This window comes from Brassica napus, chromosome C7 (assembly GCF_020379485.1).
Source record: "Brassica napus cultivar Da-Ae chromosome C7, Da-Ae, whole genome shotgun sequence".
Taxonomy (NCBI): Eukaryota; Viridiplantae; Streptophyta; class Magnoliopsida; order Brassicales; family Brassicaceae; genus Brassica; species Brassica napus.
In genome coordinates, this window is record NC_063450.1 from 37,177,053 (window position 1) to 37,189,445 (window position 12,393).

At 32.8% G+C, this 12,393-nt stretch overlaps 3 protein-coding genes across 6 annotated transcripts; all 3 read left to right on the forward strand.

The window, feature by feature from the left end:
• Positions 1 to 770: 770 nt before the first annotated feature.
• Positions 771 to 3,186, forward strand: LOC106410756 (KH domain-containing protein At4g18375-like). Of its 3 annotated transcripts, none has more exons than XM_048763695.1 (7): positions 771 to 956; positions 1,193 to 1,232; positions 1,314 to 1,801; positions 1,873 to 2,247; positions 2,326 to 2,580; positions 2,672 to 2,896; positions 2,981 to 3,186. In XM_048763695.1, the coding sequence occupies exons 2-7, from the start codon at positions 1,205 to 1,207 to the stop codon at positions 3,014 to 3,016; spliced, it is 1,407 nt and encodes a 468-aa protein (XP_048619652.1). In that variant the 5' UTR covers positions 771 to 956; positions 1,193 to 1,204; the 3' UTR covers positions 3,017 to 3,186. The 3 variants fall into 3 exon arrangements, with proteins under 3 accessions (XP_048619652.1, XP_048619653.1, XP_048619654.1); XM_048763696.1 differs by having other exon boundaries at positions 793 to 956; positions 1,169 to 1,232; XM_048763697.1 differs by having other exon boundaries at positions 810 to 956; positions 1,074 to 1,232.
• Positions 2,981 to 6,687, forward strand: LOC106410757 (signal peptide peptidase). Of its 2 annotated transcripts, none has more exons than XM_048763698.1 (11): positions 2,981 to 3,126; positions 4,511 to 4,626; positions 4,726 to 4,877; positions 4,967 to 5,052; positions 5,156 to 5,283; positions 5,394 to 5,444; positions 5,582 to 5,668; positions 5,760 to 5,829; positions 5,918 to 6,054; positions 6,162 to 6,239; positions 6,398 to 6,687. In XM_048763698.1, the coding sequence occupies exons 1-11, from the start codon at positions 3,069 to 3,071 to the stop codon at positions 6,458 to 6,460; spliced, it is 1,026 nt and encodes a 341-aa protein (XP_048619655.1). In that variant the 5' UTR covers positions 2,981 to 3,068; the 3' UTR covers positions 6,461 to 6,687. The 2 variants fall into 2 exon arrangements, with proteins under 2 accessions (XP_048619655.1, XP_013706806.2); XM_013851352.3 differs by lacking the exon at positions 2,981 to 3,126 and adding an exon at positions 3,473 to 4,191.
• Positions 6,688 to 10,945: 4,258 nt separating this feature from the next.
• Positions 10,946 to 11,727, forward strand: LOC106408114 (SKP1-like protein 14). The gene has a single exon (XM_022705442.2). It carries the CDS (start codon positions 11,137 to 11,139, stop codon positions 11,593 to 11,595), a length of 459 nt encoding a protein of 152 aa, XP_022561163.1. The 5' UTR covers positions 10,946 to 11,136; the 3' UTR covers positions 11,596 to 11,727.
• The last annotated feature ends 666 nt before the right edge of the window (positions 11,728 to 12,393 follow it).

The following is a 12,393-nucleotide window of genomic DNA, read 5'->3' on the forward strand; positions in this document are numbered from 1 at the left end:
ATTCTAAATATCAAAATAAGTATATATATTATAATACTTTTTTAAAAAAGTAATAGTATATGTATATTGGCAGAATTAGTTAATAATTTTTAAATAATACTAAAATAGTGATTTTTTCTAAACTCATTGAAAAAATTACAAATAAGCAAATTCAATTGTCAAATAATAGTACAAATCGTTTAATTACGTCAACTCATTTCACTTTTTCCAATTAATAAATTTCGCCGGTCCCAACTTGGGCCGGTTCAAAATTTGACATAAATCGATAAAATAATAAAATAATAAAATAATAATATTTTAGAAACTTCTATGTAAATATATGGTCCCGTTAAAATTATAAATTAATAATTTATATGTATATATATTTTATATAAATAAAAACCTATTATTATATTGTTTGTTTTATATCCACAATGGAATTGTTTTTATGTTTCTTTAACAATTAATATATTTTTGATAAAATTTAGTAATATAATATCTAAAATCACATTTAATTTCTATGCTATATATATTATATACACCAAATAATATAATAAAAGTAATATAAATATCTAATTTAAAAAAAAACAATTAATTTTTATACACTAAAATCAAATATTTTTCTTATCTTAGAATATATATATCTTAAAATAAAAAATTTAAATAAAGAAAATTTTGTAAATTAATATCTTTATAAATTAATAAAATTTAAAAGTTTCAACATTATTATTTACCAAGGATCTATTGTAGTTTTGGAAAATTTAATTTAAACAGGACTACTTGTCGTCACGACGCGTGAAAGAGTAAAGAGCCCACACGTCACAAACTCGCTTCGGCCGCCCTCGTCTCTCCCATAGACGTTTAATAAGCCCAAAAGCCTTTTTTTCGTTCTCTTCAATTTCAAAAACGGAGGGGGAGGCCGTTGCATCTTTCCGGCAAGCCGACGGCGACCGATCGTCACCTTCTTTTATCCTCCGGTGAGAGTTTCCTCCTTCTGACTTTCCGATTCCGTAAATGCTCAAAGACGCTAATCTATTGTATCAATCGATTGCGTGAGAATCTGATCTTCATAGATACTTATATTCTGCTTCTAGGGTTACTATACTTCTCGCCGATGATCAAGGGTTTACATTGAGTCTATTAGGAAACATAATCTGCCCTAATTTTGAAAATCACTGATTCTCTTCAGCTTCCTTTGACTTTGCCTCACCAGATCGCTGCTAAAATGGCGGCTAATACGAGGAACATTTATGGTAAAAGACCTCTTTCTATTTCTAGTTAGTTTTCAATCTTGATTTTGGAGAGGCTGAGAGATCTTTTCTCTGATGATACAGATAACAATGGTGTTGGATCAGAAGACACTGTGTATCGTTACCTGTGCCCTGTGAGAAAAGCAGGAAGCATTATCGGTAAAGGCGGTGAGATCGCTAAGCAGATAAGGTCTGAGACGAAGGCAAACATGAGGATCAACGAGGCTTTACCTGGTTGCGACGAGCGCGTTGTGACTATATACTCAACTAGCGAGGAGACGAATTGTATTGGAGATGATGAGGAGTTTGCTTGTCCTGCTTTCGACGCGCTTCTCAAGGTTCATAATATGGTTGTGGCTGGAGAGGGGGACAGTTATGGTTATGATGAGTATAGCGAGAAGTATACCGTTGCTGCGAGGATGCTTGTGGCCTCGGATCAAATTGGTTGCCTTATTGGGAAAGGTGGGCAGGTGATTCAGAAACTGCGTGAGGAGACCAATGCTCAGATTCGTGTTATTAACGATAATCTTCCTCTTTGCGCTTTGGCTCTGAGCAACGATGAGCTTCTTCAGGTAACGCAACAAGTCTGCTTATTAAGAGAAGCTTTGAGTTCGTGTTAGCTTATGTGTATTGATTTTTTCAGATCATTGGAGAGCCCTTAGCTGTAAGAGAAGCTCTTTATCAAGTTGCCTCTTTGCTTTATGATAATCCGTCGCGGTTTCAGCACTACTTTCTGTCTTCTTCTTCAAGTAGTCTGCACCAGCAACAATCCGGTGGAATGCTGATGAATCCTCCACTAACGAGCTCTCACAAAAACTACTCTGCGTCAAGAGATGTTGCTGAGGCAAGAGAGTTTTCTATCTGCTTCATCTGTCCAGCTGAAAACGTTGGAGGAGTTATAGGAAAAGGCGGCAGTTTCATAAATCAGATTAGGCAAGAATCTGGTGCAGTTATTAAAGTCAATACCTCTGAAACTGATGAAGATGACGACTGTATCATTTTCATATCATCAAAGGAGGTAACGCAAAACATTTATACTTATTAGAATCTGATTTTCTATATGTGAAATGTTGAACCGTTTGGATGTATATCACAGTTCTTCGAAGATCAGTCCCCAACAGTGGATGCAGCATTACGCTTACAAATGCGATGCAGTGAGAAAGTAGGGAAAGACTCGACAGATTCTGCAATATCAACTCGTGTTCTTGTTCCTAGTTCACGGGTAGGGTGTCTCATTGGGAAAGGTGGAGCTATTATATCCGAGATGAGGGGTGTCACTAAAGCCAATATCCGCATTGTTCAAGGCGAAGACGTACCACAAATTGCTCGTGAGGATGAGGAGATGGTACAGGTAAAATAGGATATTGACCCTTTATCGTCAAATGCTTGTAAGTTTTGTGCGTGTTTTAGAACAATGTATTTTTGTTTTTCTTGTTGTTTAGATAACAGGAAGTCTTGATGCAGCAATCAAGGCACTTACGCAAGTGATGTTGCGATTAAGAGCTAGTGTCTTCGACATGGATCGTGGTCTTGTCTTGCTTCCAACGTTCTTTCCTTATATATCTCAAGCGACAGAGACTTCTAGCAAGCCTAAGCAGAGGAAACGCGAGAACCATTCTCATGGTTCAATGGAAATTGGTAGAAATGAAGACTATGGCAACCAAATGGTATGATTCACAAGACTATGCGGCAAAATAACACTTACAGATTGGATGTAGATATATTTTTTGATGGTGTTTCTTCTTTTGCAGAACTCAAATTCCCATAGAAGAAACCATGTCTATTGATCACTGAACCACTTCAAAAGGTTCATTGTTCTGCGTTTTAGACACTTTGATTATGGGCTGTTTCTTTTTGGGTAAACACTTGGCGTTTTTTGTGATCCAAGGAAAAGAAGGTTTGTGTGCTTTTCAGATTTTCTTGAAAAATTGATAATATTTTGTTTTTGCCATCTTCATGCAAAGTTTAAAGTTCTAAAATTAAAAAAAGCCAGAATCCAGACTGGGAAAGGATCCTATTTGATCTTAATAGGATGTGAATTCGGCAATGTTTCAAAACCGTCTTAGACCAAGTACTTTCTTTTTGTCAACGTGTTAGACCAAAGTACTAGATTTCTTAGTCGTACCCGGTTTAATTGGTTTTATTTATTTATTTTGTTTCAAAATGGTATTTAATTTAAAAATAACAATACTGGTTATAATCCAATAATATTTAATTAAGATTTTAACAGATCTTAGGATATTTTTCTAATTAAAACTATAAAATGCATAAAATTATCTTATTTATTTGAAATTCTCAAAATCAAATAAGCCAAATATATTTTAAACTAAAAAACTCTAAAAAAAATTCAAAATGTTTTAAAACACATGAATGAATAAATCAGACAAGGATTTGTCTCCATTCTGCTAATCTCATTGTTAGATACCCTTCTAAATGTTCGAGAATTCTTATGTTGATGACTAAATTCCATTCTCTCTGTTATTTTTAATTTATATCAATAATTTGATGTTTACATTATAGTCTTCCGTTGAAGTCAGAAAATATCAGATGCCATTTACTGCCTTACCATACCGAAAATAAAAACACACATTGTGATGATGAATGCTATGTCACTAGTTGACCAATAAGAATACGAGGGTGATGATATAAACTTATAAACACGTTAACATAACCAATGAGATACGTCTGTCACGTAACTAGGTCACAGCCAGTAACGTTTGCAGTCGTCGTTAATTTAATTTTCTTCCTTACTCTCTTCTTCCTCTCCTCGTTTTCTCTCGTAAACTTGTTTTTAATATTTAATTTTAACAGATCTGGTGGATTTTTTTTTTTTTAATCTATTGACCCCACACACCACTTGATCTCTCTCTCTGTCGCTATACATTCATCATCAGTTTTACAGAGTAAAACGAAGGATCAGTCATGAAGAATTGTGAGCGCATCGCTAATCTCGCTCTCGCAGGTTCTCTTTCAGTTGTTCTACGACCTCCCCTTTCTGGGTTTCTTAATTCGATCGATTTACAATGATGTGATTGTCTCGTTTGATTGATTTCCTTTTCTGATTGAGGATGTACGTAAACCAAAAGTTTGTAGCTTTCGGTTTAGTTTCCTCGAATTTGTTTCGATTCATTTTGTTTTGTGCGTTACGTTAGCTGTTTCAGATCAGTCAGGTTCCTTTAGGTTTAGAATTGGTGGGTGTTGATTGATTGTTTTGAATATATTTGGTGAAATGCTTAAAAAATTGAGTTTTTTTGTTTTGTTTCGTTTGGTAATGGTTTCAGGATTGACAGTGGCACCACTTGTTGTGAGGGTGAACCCAAACTTGAATGTTGTTCTTACGGCATGCCTCACTGTTTACGTGGGTTGCTTTCGTTCCGTGAAGGACTCTCCTCCAACTGTAAGAAGACGCTACCAGAGATTGTCTTTATTTTTTTTATCAGTTTCTCAGTCAAACCATTCTATATAAATTGTATTGTTTTTGTTTGGAATGATGTAGGAGACGATGTCGAAAGAACATGCGATGCGTTTCCCATTGGTTGGGAGTGCTATGCTTCTGTCCCTTTTCTTATTGTTCAAGTTTCTCTCAAAGGACTTGGTCAATGCTGTCCTCACTGCTTACTTCTTCGTTCTTGGGATCGTCGCTCTTTCGTATGTCGCTCTTTTTGTTTGAGTATTTGTGGTCAAAGTCGTGACTTTTCCTTTTCCTTTTCCTTATACACAATTATGTTCGTTTGCAGGGCGACATTGTTACCTGCCATCAGCAGGTTTCTTCCAAAAGCTTGGAATGACAATCTTATCGTCTGGCGTTTTCCCTACTTCAAATGTATGGTTCTGAAGTTCGCTTTCTTTGCTAGCCTTTTCTCTCCTTGTATTTGGATGTGGTTTGGTAAATGTAACGACTTGTGTTTTTTGTCTTCTTGAAATAGCTTTGGAGGTAGAGTTCACAAAGTCCCAAGTCATTGCGGGAATCCCTGGAACCTTCTTCTGCGCTTGGTATGCTTGGAAGAAACACTGGCTGGCTAACAATATCCTTGGCCTTTCCTTCTGCATTCAGGTTTACTTCCTTTCCATTACGAGGAATAAAATATAAGAAGAGCACATCATCGGAATGTAGTAGCGTTGTTGTGTGTGTCTGTTTCCTAACTAACGATGTGGCCAATACAGGGAATTGAGATGCTCTCTCTTGGATCATTCAAGACTGGTGCCATCCTTTTGGTAAGAAGGATTTATCTGAGCTCCATCTTATGCTTTATGTGTTCTTGAAAATCTTTTGAAATGTTTAGACGAACATAAGACAAGATTTTGAATATGTCTCAAACATTTGGTGTTTTTGTTTCATATCTGACTTGCAGGTAGGACTGTTTTTCTATGACATTTTCTGGGTTTTCTTTACTCCAGTTATGGTTAGTGTTGCCAAATCCTTTGATGCTCCGATCAAGGTTAGTGAAAGAAGCCCCTAAAAGTACATAAAAACAAAAACAATTCGATTTCGTCTTAGTAATTAATCTCATTGTTGAAATATTTTATCAGCTTTTGTTCCCTACGGGCGATGCTCTAAGACCCTACTCTATGCTTGGGCTTGGTGATATCGTCATCCCTGGTACGAATGCATAATGCTTATCTGAATGTTCTTGAACATTAGATATTATGTGAATGTATATGAGACATTAGTTTTTGTTTTCCTTTAGGTATTTTTGTTGCACTGGCTCTAAGGTTTGATGTGTCAAGACGTAGTAAACCACAGTACTTCACAAGTGCATTTGTGGGATACGTTGCTGGAGTTGTCCTCACCATTGTTGTCATGAACTGGTTTCAAGCTGCCCAGGTCAGTTTGTTTGTGTCTCTTAATTTGTTATGATCTATTCTTTTAACCCTTTTTTTTTGTGGGATATGATCTGATGGGTTTTGGTTTGTCTTTTGCCTTTGTTTCAGCCTGCTCTGTTGTACATTGTCCCCGCCGTCATTGGGTTCTTGGCTTCTCATTGCATTTGGAACGGTGACATTAAACCGGTTTGTTTTCTCTTCCTTTTAGGTTTCAGTTGTTTCAAACGCAAACTCCAGCATTTGCATTTAACATGTTTATGGTAGTTTTGGGTTGATTGTAAACGGTAATGCATATACAATTGCAAGTTAGTGAAATGGTTATTGTCTCTTTTTTTCATATGCAGTTGATGGCTTTCGATGAATCCAAGACTACTGAGGGAGAGGTTGATAAAGCCCATGAAGAATGAAGACAGTGGAGAAAGAAGGGCAGAGGAGTAACATTTATACACATAAAATGTGTTTTTATATGTATGGAAGAAAAAAAAAAGAGATGGAAAACATTTTTTTGTTTCCAATGATCATCAGTCCCTTCAAAAATAGTTCTCACCCTTTTTTTGTTCTTTTTAGATTTTCAAACATCTTCTTGCAAAGACTTATGTAAGTTATACAAGTTACAACAGGTTTTTCTTTAACTTTTGAAGATACTACTACTAGGTTTTGTTTCCTTTTACTTCATCACATGGGTACAGTACAATCTTCTCTTTTTCTACGGTTTCATGCCACTAGTGAATTGTAACTTCCATAATCTTAATCGTTGAAGCATGATTGTGCGATAAGTCGATATAACATGGTTATCAAAGATATTAGCGAGGAGAATGAATTAGCTCATTCTTGATGCTGTTTAGCCAAATCAATGTGCATCCATCAAAAGTCCTTTTTTTGTAAATGTATAGACCTATTGACGACAATACTGATAAAGATTTATCATAATAGTACCGAGAGAAGTTAATGTAAATTCGATTTCTGCATACCTGAGCTTGTCAATCACTTTAACAAAGATGTAGAGAAGTGAATTGAATCCATCAAACTGTTTCTGTCTGCAAGGGACTTGTGCTGAGTGCTTTGTTAGAGAGCAACACTGAAAGAGATGATCGGATTTTATACAATAAGCTTGTTAGGTTGTCTTTATAGAGATGATTATTGATAATGGCCATGTTTCTAGTGTTTTACTCTATGGAAATTCACGAGACATGTGTTTTCCCCCTGATTTTCGACGGTTTTGCAATGAACAGTTATCATAGGATAAAAATTAATATCAACAATTTTTTTTATAATATTTTTCATCATACAGTTTTCTAATCTCCTATATACAAAAAGAGAACCATTACCACAATGATTAAACTAACCATAAATTAATATTATTGTTCTTCATTCTTTTCTTAAACCACGGAATTGCTTAATATGACTAAAATATGTATGATAATTAATGATTTTGAATAATAAATATTTGATAAAAATTATTATATACTATATCATTTTTTAAATCTGAACTTATTAAACAAACACATTAACTATATAATAAAAAAATATATTTTTTCGTATTTGTTATATTTTGAAATTTTAAAAACAAATATAAATTATTAAAACTGTTAAAAGTCTTACACTGGAATTTTTGTGATCCATGGCTTAATTTTTTTTGTTATAACAAGATACAAATGATTACAAAATCATATAAGTATGAAAGATTCTTTTAATAAATATAAGGATTAATATATATATATATATATATATATATATATATATATATATTAATATCGTTTGAATTAAACTATATACCATATAAAAATACATAAATTTTTTAAATTTTTAAATTTTCTTTGGACAATTTTTTTTCTTGAAAAAAGCTTTGAAGAAATATTGATAAGTTAGGGATTGATTAGTTGTTGATGTAGGTGTAGATATTTTGCTGTACAATTTAAGCTGTAAGTTTTTGTGCTGTAGCTTTAAGTTTTTTGCTTTAGAATTAATGTTGTCGGTTTTTATAATAAAGTTATAAACATTGGATTATGATTTTTTTTTAATTGTAGTTGTATATAATCTTTAATATTAAGTTGTGACTAATTCAAATAAAATCAAATTGATATAATAAATAAATTTAAATATATGTAATCATATATTATAAAATGATTATCATAAATAAATATAATTCATAACGATAAATAAGAAACTTATATTTAGATTTATATGTTCTGCATAATCTGTACATAGTAATTAAAATATTTTAGTCATGCATTTCCGTTTTGTGTATATATTGTTATAAATGTATTATTATAATTATTTATCAGAGTGAAAGAAAAATATTAGTAGAAAGCAAGAAAATATTTATTCTCAAAGCACTTGTAAATTGCTTTGGAAAATTTGCTTTACAGAGCCGTAGATTTTAGAAAAAGCTAGTTATGGTTGTGAGTTTCAAAAACAAATTACAGCTTAATTGCTCAAAACTTAGCACTCTGGAAAAAAAAAATGAACTTGTGCACAACCCTCACAGCACTCACCAATCATCACCTTAATATTTGAATTTTAAACTTTGCATTGAATTTCTTAAAAAAAATATATAAATTACTAAAATTATTAAACATCACACGATGAAAATTTTGTTATCAGTGATTAAAGTTTTTGTTATAAAAACACACAAATGATCAAAAAACAATATGAGTAGAAAATATTATTTAATATATATCAATATTAAAACTATACTATATATCTTTGTTAATATCATTTAAATTTAATTACATACCATATAAAATAAAAAGTGTTTGTTTGGATTAATAAAATTTATTTATGTGTTCACACCAATTTAATTATATTTGTAATAGTTACTAAATTTTTAATTATTTAATATACGTTTATTATTTCATAATATGTAAAAGAATATATAATACAAAAAAATAATTTATATATAATGTTCATTCCGCGCAAAGCGCGAATCTTAACCTAGTTATTATTAAAGTTGATATATGGTGTTTTTGGCATCTTGTATATATGTTTTCTAATTGGTTTTCAAGTCTTTATCGAGTCTTTCTAGTACTTTTCGAGTCATTACAAGTCTGGAGTTGCATTGGATGAGAGATAGACCTGTTGGAGGAAAAGAGGAGAGAAACAGTGCAATTTGGTGATTTTCACGCAGAACAGTCTGACGAATGTTCCTGGTCGAGCGGAGCAACCCGAGTGTCTGTTCCAGCGGCATAGATTTTTAAGGAAACTTCTAATATTTCGGGATTTTCCCTAATCACCCCAATTTTCTCTCCTGCAGCCGCCAGAGACCTGCAATATATCTTTTCTTATTTTTTATTATTATTGTACGCTAGTTTTTACACAAAAAACCATTGGAGACTTTTGTACTTGAAAATTTGCTACCTTGAAAGGGAAAAAGCTTAAATCTCTCTCACATTGAGAAGATTCCTGAACCCTATCTTATTTATTTATTGATTCAACATGTTTTCTTCATCTATTGTCTCTGTGATTTTTTTGTTCATGGCTGAGTAGTCGCTTGTTATGTTTAGGGTGTTAGGGATCATGGAAGAATGAGTTAGACACAAATAGGATTGCTATTCTTTGATATCTCTATCTATTTCTAATCTTAGAAAAATCATAAATATGTGATTTGTCCTAATTAGCTAACGAAAGCTGATGCTAAGACAAATTGTGAACCAATTGAATGTGAACTTAATGCTTGTCATCATTCTCTGATCCAAACGAAGTTTAGGCATTAGGATTGCTTGATAAATTGGTAGACACCACGACAGTGAGTTTATCTATTCTTGTTTTTCAAGTTCTAGATTGGCTCTTATTGCCTTCCTGAATAGTTGTGTAACTCATGATCCTAAGTACCCCGATGAATCACCCTGAACCTAGCTCTTTTATTCATCTGAAGACCCTTAAACTAGTATGTTATTTTCAGTCACGATACCCTTATTGCAAAACCTCCGTATTGTTTTAGCTTGATATTGATTATATACAAATAAAGTGTAATCGTTGGTCTCTATAAATTCGATCCTAAAGTGCTACATCGACATACCTTTCGATTGTGGTAGTGTGCACATTAGGTTAATTGGCGTGCGTATATACGCATAATATCAAAAGTACAAATCATTAACCCTTTGTTTGCTGAAAATCACCCAAAAAAGAAAATAAACTAATAAATTAATTATCGTACTAATGCTAATATATTAGTTGGATAAATTGTGAAATATTTATTTTGAATTTAAATAAAAGAAAAGATTATATCAGTAACTTCTTATGAATGATATCACCTTTAACTATATATATACAGGTAGAATACATGCATATAAAAAATATATATTTTTTTGAAACTTAATCATATAATACTTTTACTGTTAATTAATACATTGTATGCTTTTGCAATGTCAATATTAAGATATTTTATACTAATTTATATAATTTACCGTTGTATTAGGATTTGTTACCTACTTGGCTATTACAAAATCTAATTCATAATCTGTTTAATAGAAACTAGCTCTTACCAAGATAAAAATAAATCTTCATACCCTATTGATTTCTGCCAAATAAATCTTTGAGAGAGATAATAAAAGAGATACTCTTTATAAGCATTAGTTGTATACTAAAAATTGTCATCTAAATTGCTTATTGTATATTTGCTTATATCTTCAAAGTAAAAATATTTTACAAACAAACACTATAAATTAAATATTATTAATTATTAACAAATAATATTATTAAATTTTAGTAGATTTAGTCCAGAAGTTTTTATGAAATAGAAATTCTGGTCTACCTTGATTGATTAAGGCATTAACAAAAAAGAAGGGAAACTGGCGTATGATGGACTCAAATTGCAATTTGTCACCCGGATTGGTTAGAACCAAATTTTAAAATAGAAACCCTAGCTCTTTTTGCCAAACTAAACTGTAGGATATTTACTTTTTATTATTGCTTTAGGAAAAAAAAGGAAGATTTTATTTTACATATTTCCAATTCACCGACCCTATTCAAGTTTATAAATAGAGACCAATATGTTTTCATCATATCACATCAACTAATAAACCATAACCTAACACTCTTCTCCCGAAAAGAACCCTAGAAACAAAAGAGGTCTACATCGAACATGATTACGTTGACTAGCTCCGATGGCGAGTGTTTTGAGATTGAAGAAGCGGTGGCGCGTAAGTTCGAGATCGTAGCAAACATGATCGAAGACGACTGCGCCAGTGGATCGATCCCATTAGCAAACGTAGCCGCGAAGGCCCTAGGCGCAGCGATCGAGTATTGCAAGACGCACGTCGAAGCTGGTGCGGTCGAAAGCAACGAGGCGGCTGCGGATAAACTCAAGAAGTGGGACGATGAATTTTTGGCTAAATATGATAATGCTATGCTGTTCGATCTTTTGACCGCTGCTAACTATCTAAACTGCAAAGGCCTTCTCGACCTCACATGCCAAAAGGTCGCAGATAACATCAAAGACTTGTCACCAGAGGACGTCCGCACGATTTTCAACATCCAGAATGATTTTTCAGAAGAAGAAGAAGCAGATGTTCGTAAGGAGAACGAATGGGCTTTTAATTAGTGATGTTGAAATCTTTTCTAGTCTTAAAATTATTTATGACTTGGTTTGTCTCTTTTCGACTTAGTGAATGATTTTATTTTTCTTGTTTTCGAGTGTGCGTGATTGACATATTTGCTTATTCAAAGAGCTTTTGTTCCGTCTACTGTCATGGTTATGTGATCATCGTATTCTTTACTCATACTCGAAAGAAATCGAGGGAGATCTGCCACTACAAAACATTAAATTTTCTTGTTTAATTATGTTCAATACAGGCGGATACTAAACTGTTATTTAGAGCATCATTATCCGTAAGAGACACTTAGAGGTTTTTAAGTTTTTCTTAATATTTTTAAGTATTAAAAGTGAGTTAAGATACAACATTAAAAAACTCAAATATTTTTATGCCCCCTCTTAATTAAGGGTTTAAAAAAAATTTATTATGGAAAGAATATGCCATGAGATGAAAATTGTTTATAAAACATGAATCTTTACCATTGCATGGTCTGGATTTTATAACCGGTTCAAACATAAATGGAAAGAGACTAATACAACAATGTTCAAGAATAGCATTTTCTTCACCACATACGATGTCAAGAATGTTCAAACTTCTGCTACAAAGTACCAATAAGAAGACCTACATGAATTCAGGTTAAAAATCTTCAGTGTCCATCAATCACTGAACCCCTAAGACTCAAAACGCTGAAAGAGATGCATAGGGTCATAAGAAATTACTTTCCATTAAGTCCCTGAGAAAGACCCAGCAAGAAAATAACTCTTACATTGCTCTGCACATACTCAGAGCTTGATCCTAGAATCCTC

Bases quoted from the DNA above. Each gene is read 5' to 3' on its own strand.
- LOC106410756 (XM_048763695.1), top strand. From the start codon at position 1,205: ATGGCGGCTAATACGAGGAACATTTATG. The intron at 1,233-1,313 runs GTAAAAGACCTC...CTGATGATACAG, and splicing joins TAATACGAGGAACATTTATG to ATAACAATGGTGTTGGATCA. The intron at 1,802-1,872 runs GTAACGCAACAA...TGATTTTTTCAG, and splicing joins GCAACGATGAGCTTCTTCAG to ATCATTGGAGAGCCCTTAGC.
- LOC106410757 (XM_048763698.1), top strand. From the start codon at position 3,069: ATGGGCTGTTTCTTTTTGGGTAAACACTTGGCGTTTTTTGTGATCCAA. The intron at 5,053-5,155 runs GTATGGTTCTGA...TTCTTGAAATAG, and splicing joins GCGTTTTCCCTACTTCAAAT to CTTTGGAGGTAGAGTTCACA. The intron at 6,055-6,161 runs GTCAGTTTGTTT...CCTTTGTTTCAG, and splicing joins ACTGGTTTCAAGCTGCCCAG to CCTGCTCTGTTGTACATTGT.
- LOC106408114 (XM_022705442.2), top strand. From the start codon at position 11,137: ATGATTACGTTGACTAGCTCCGATGGCGAGTGTTTTGAGATTGAAGAA.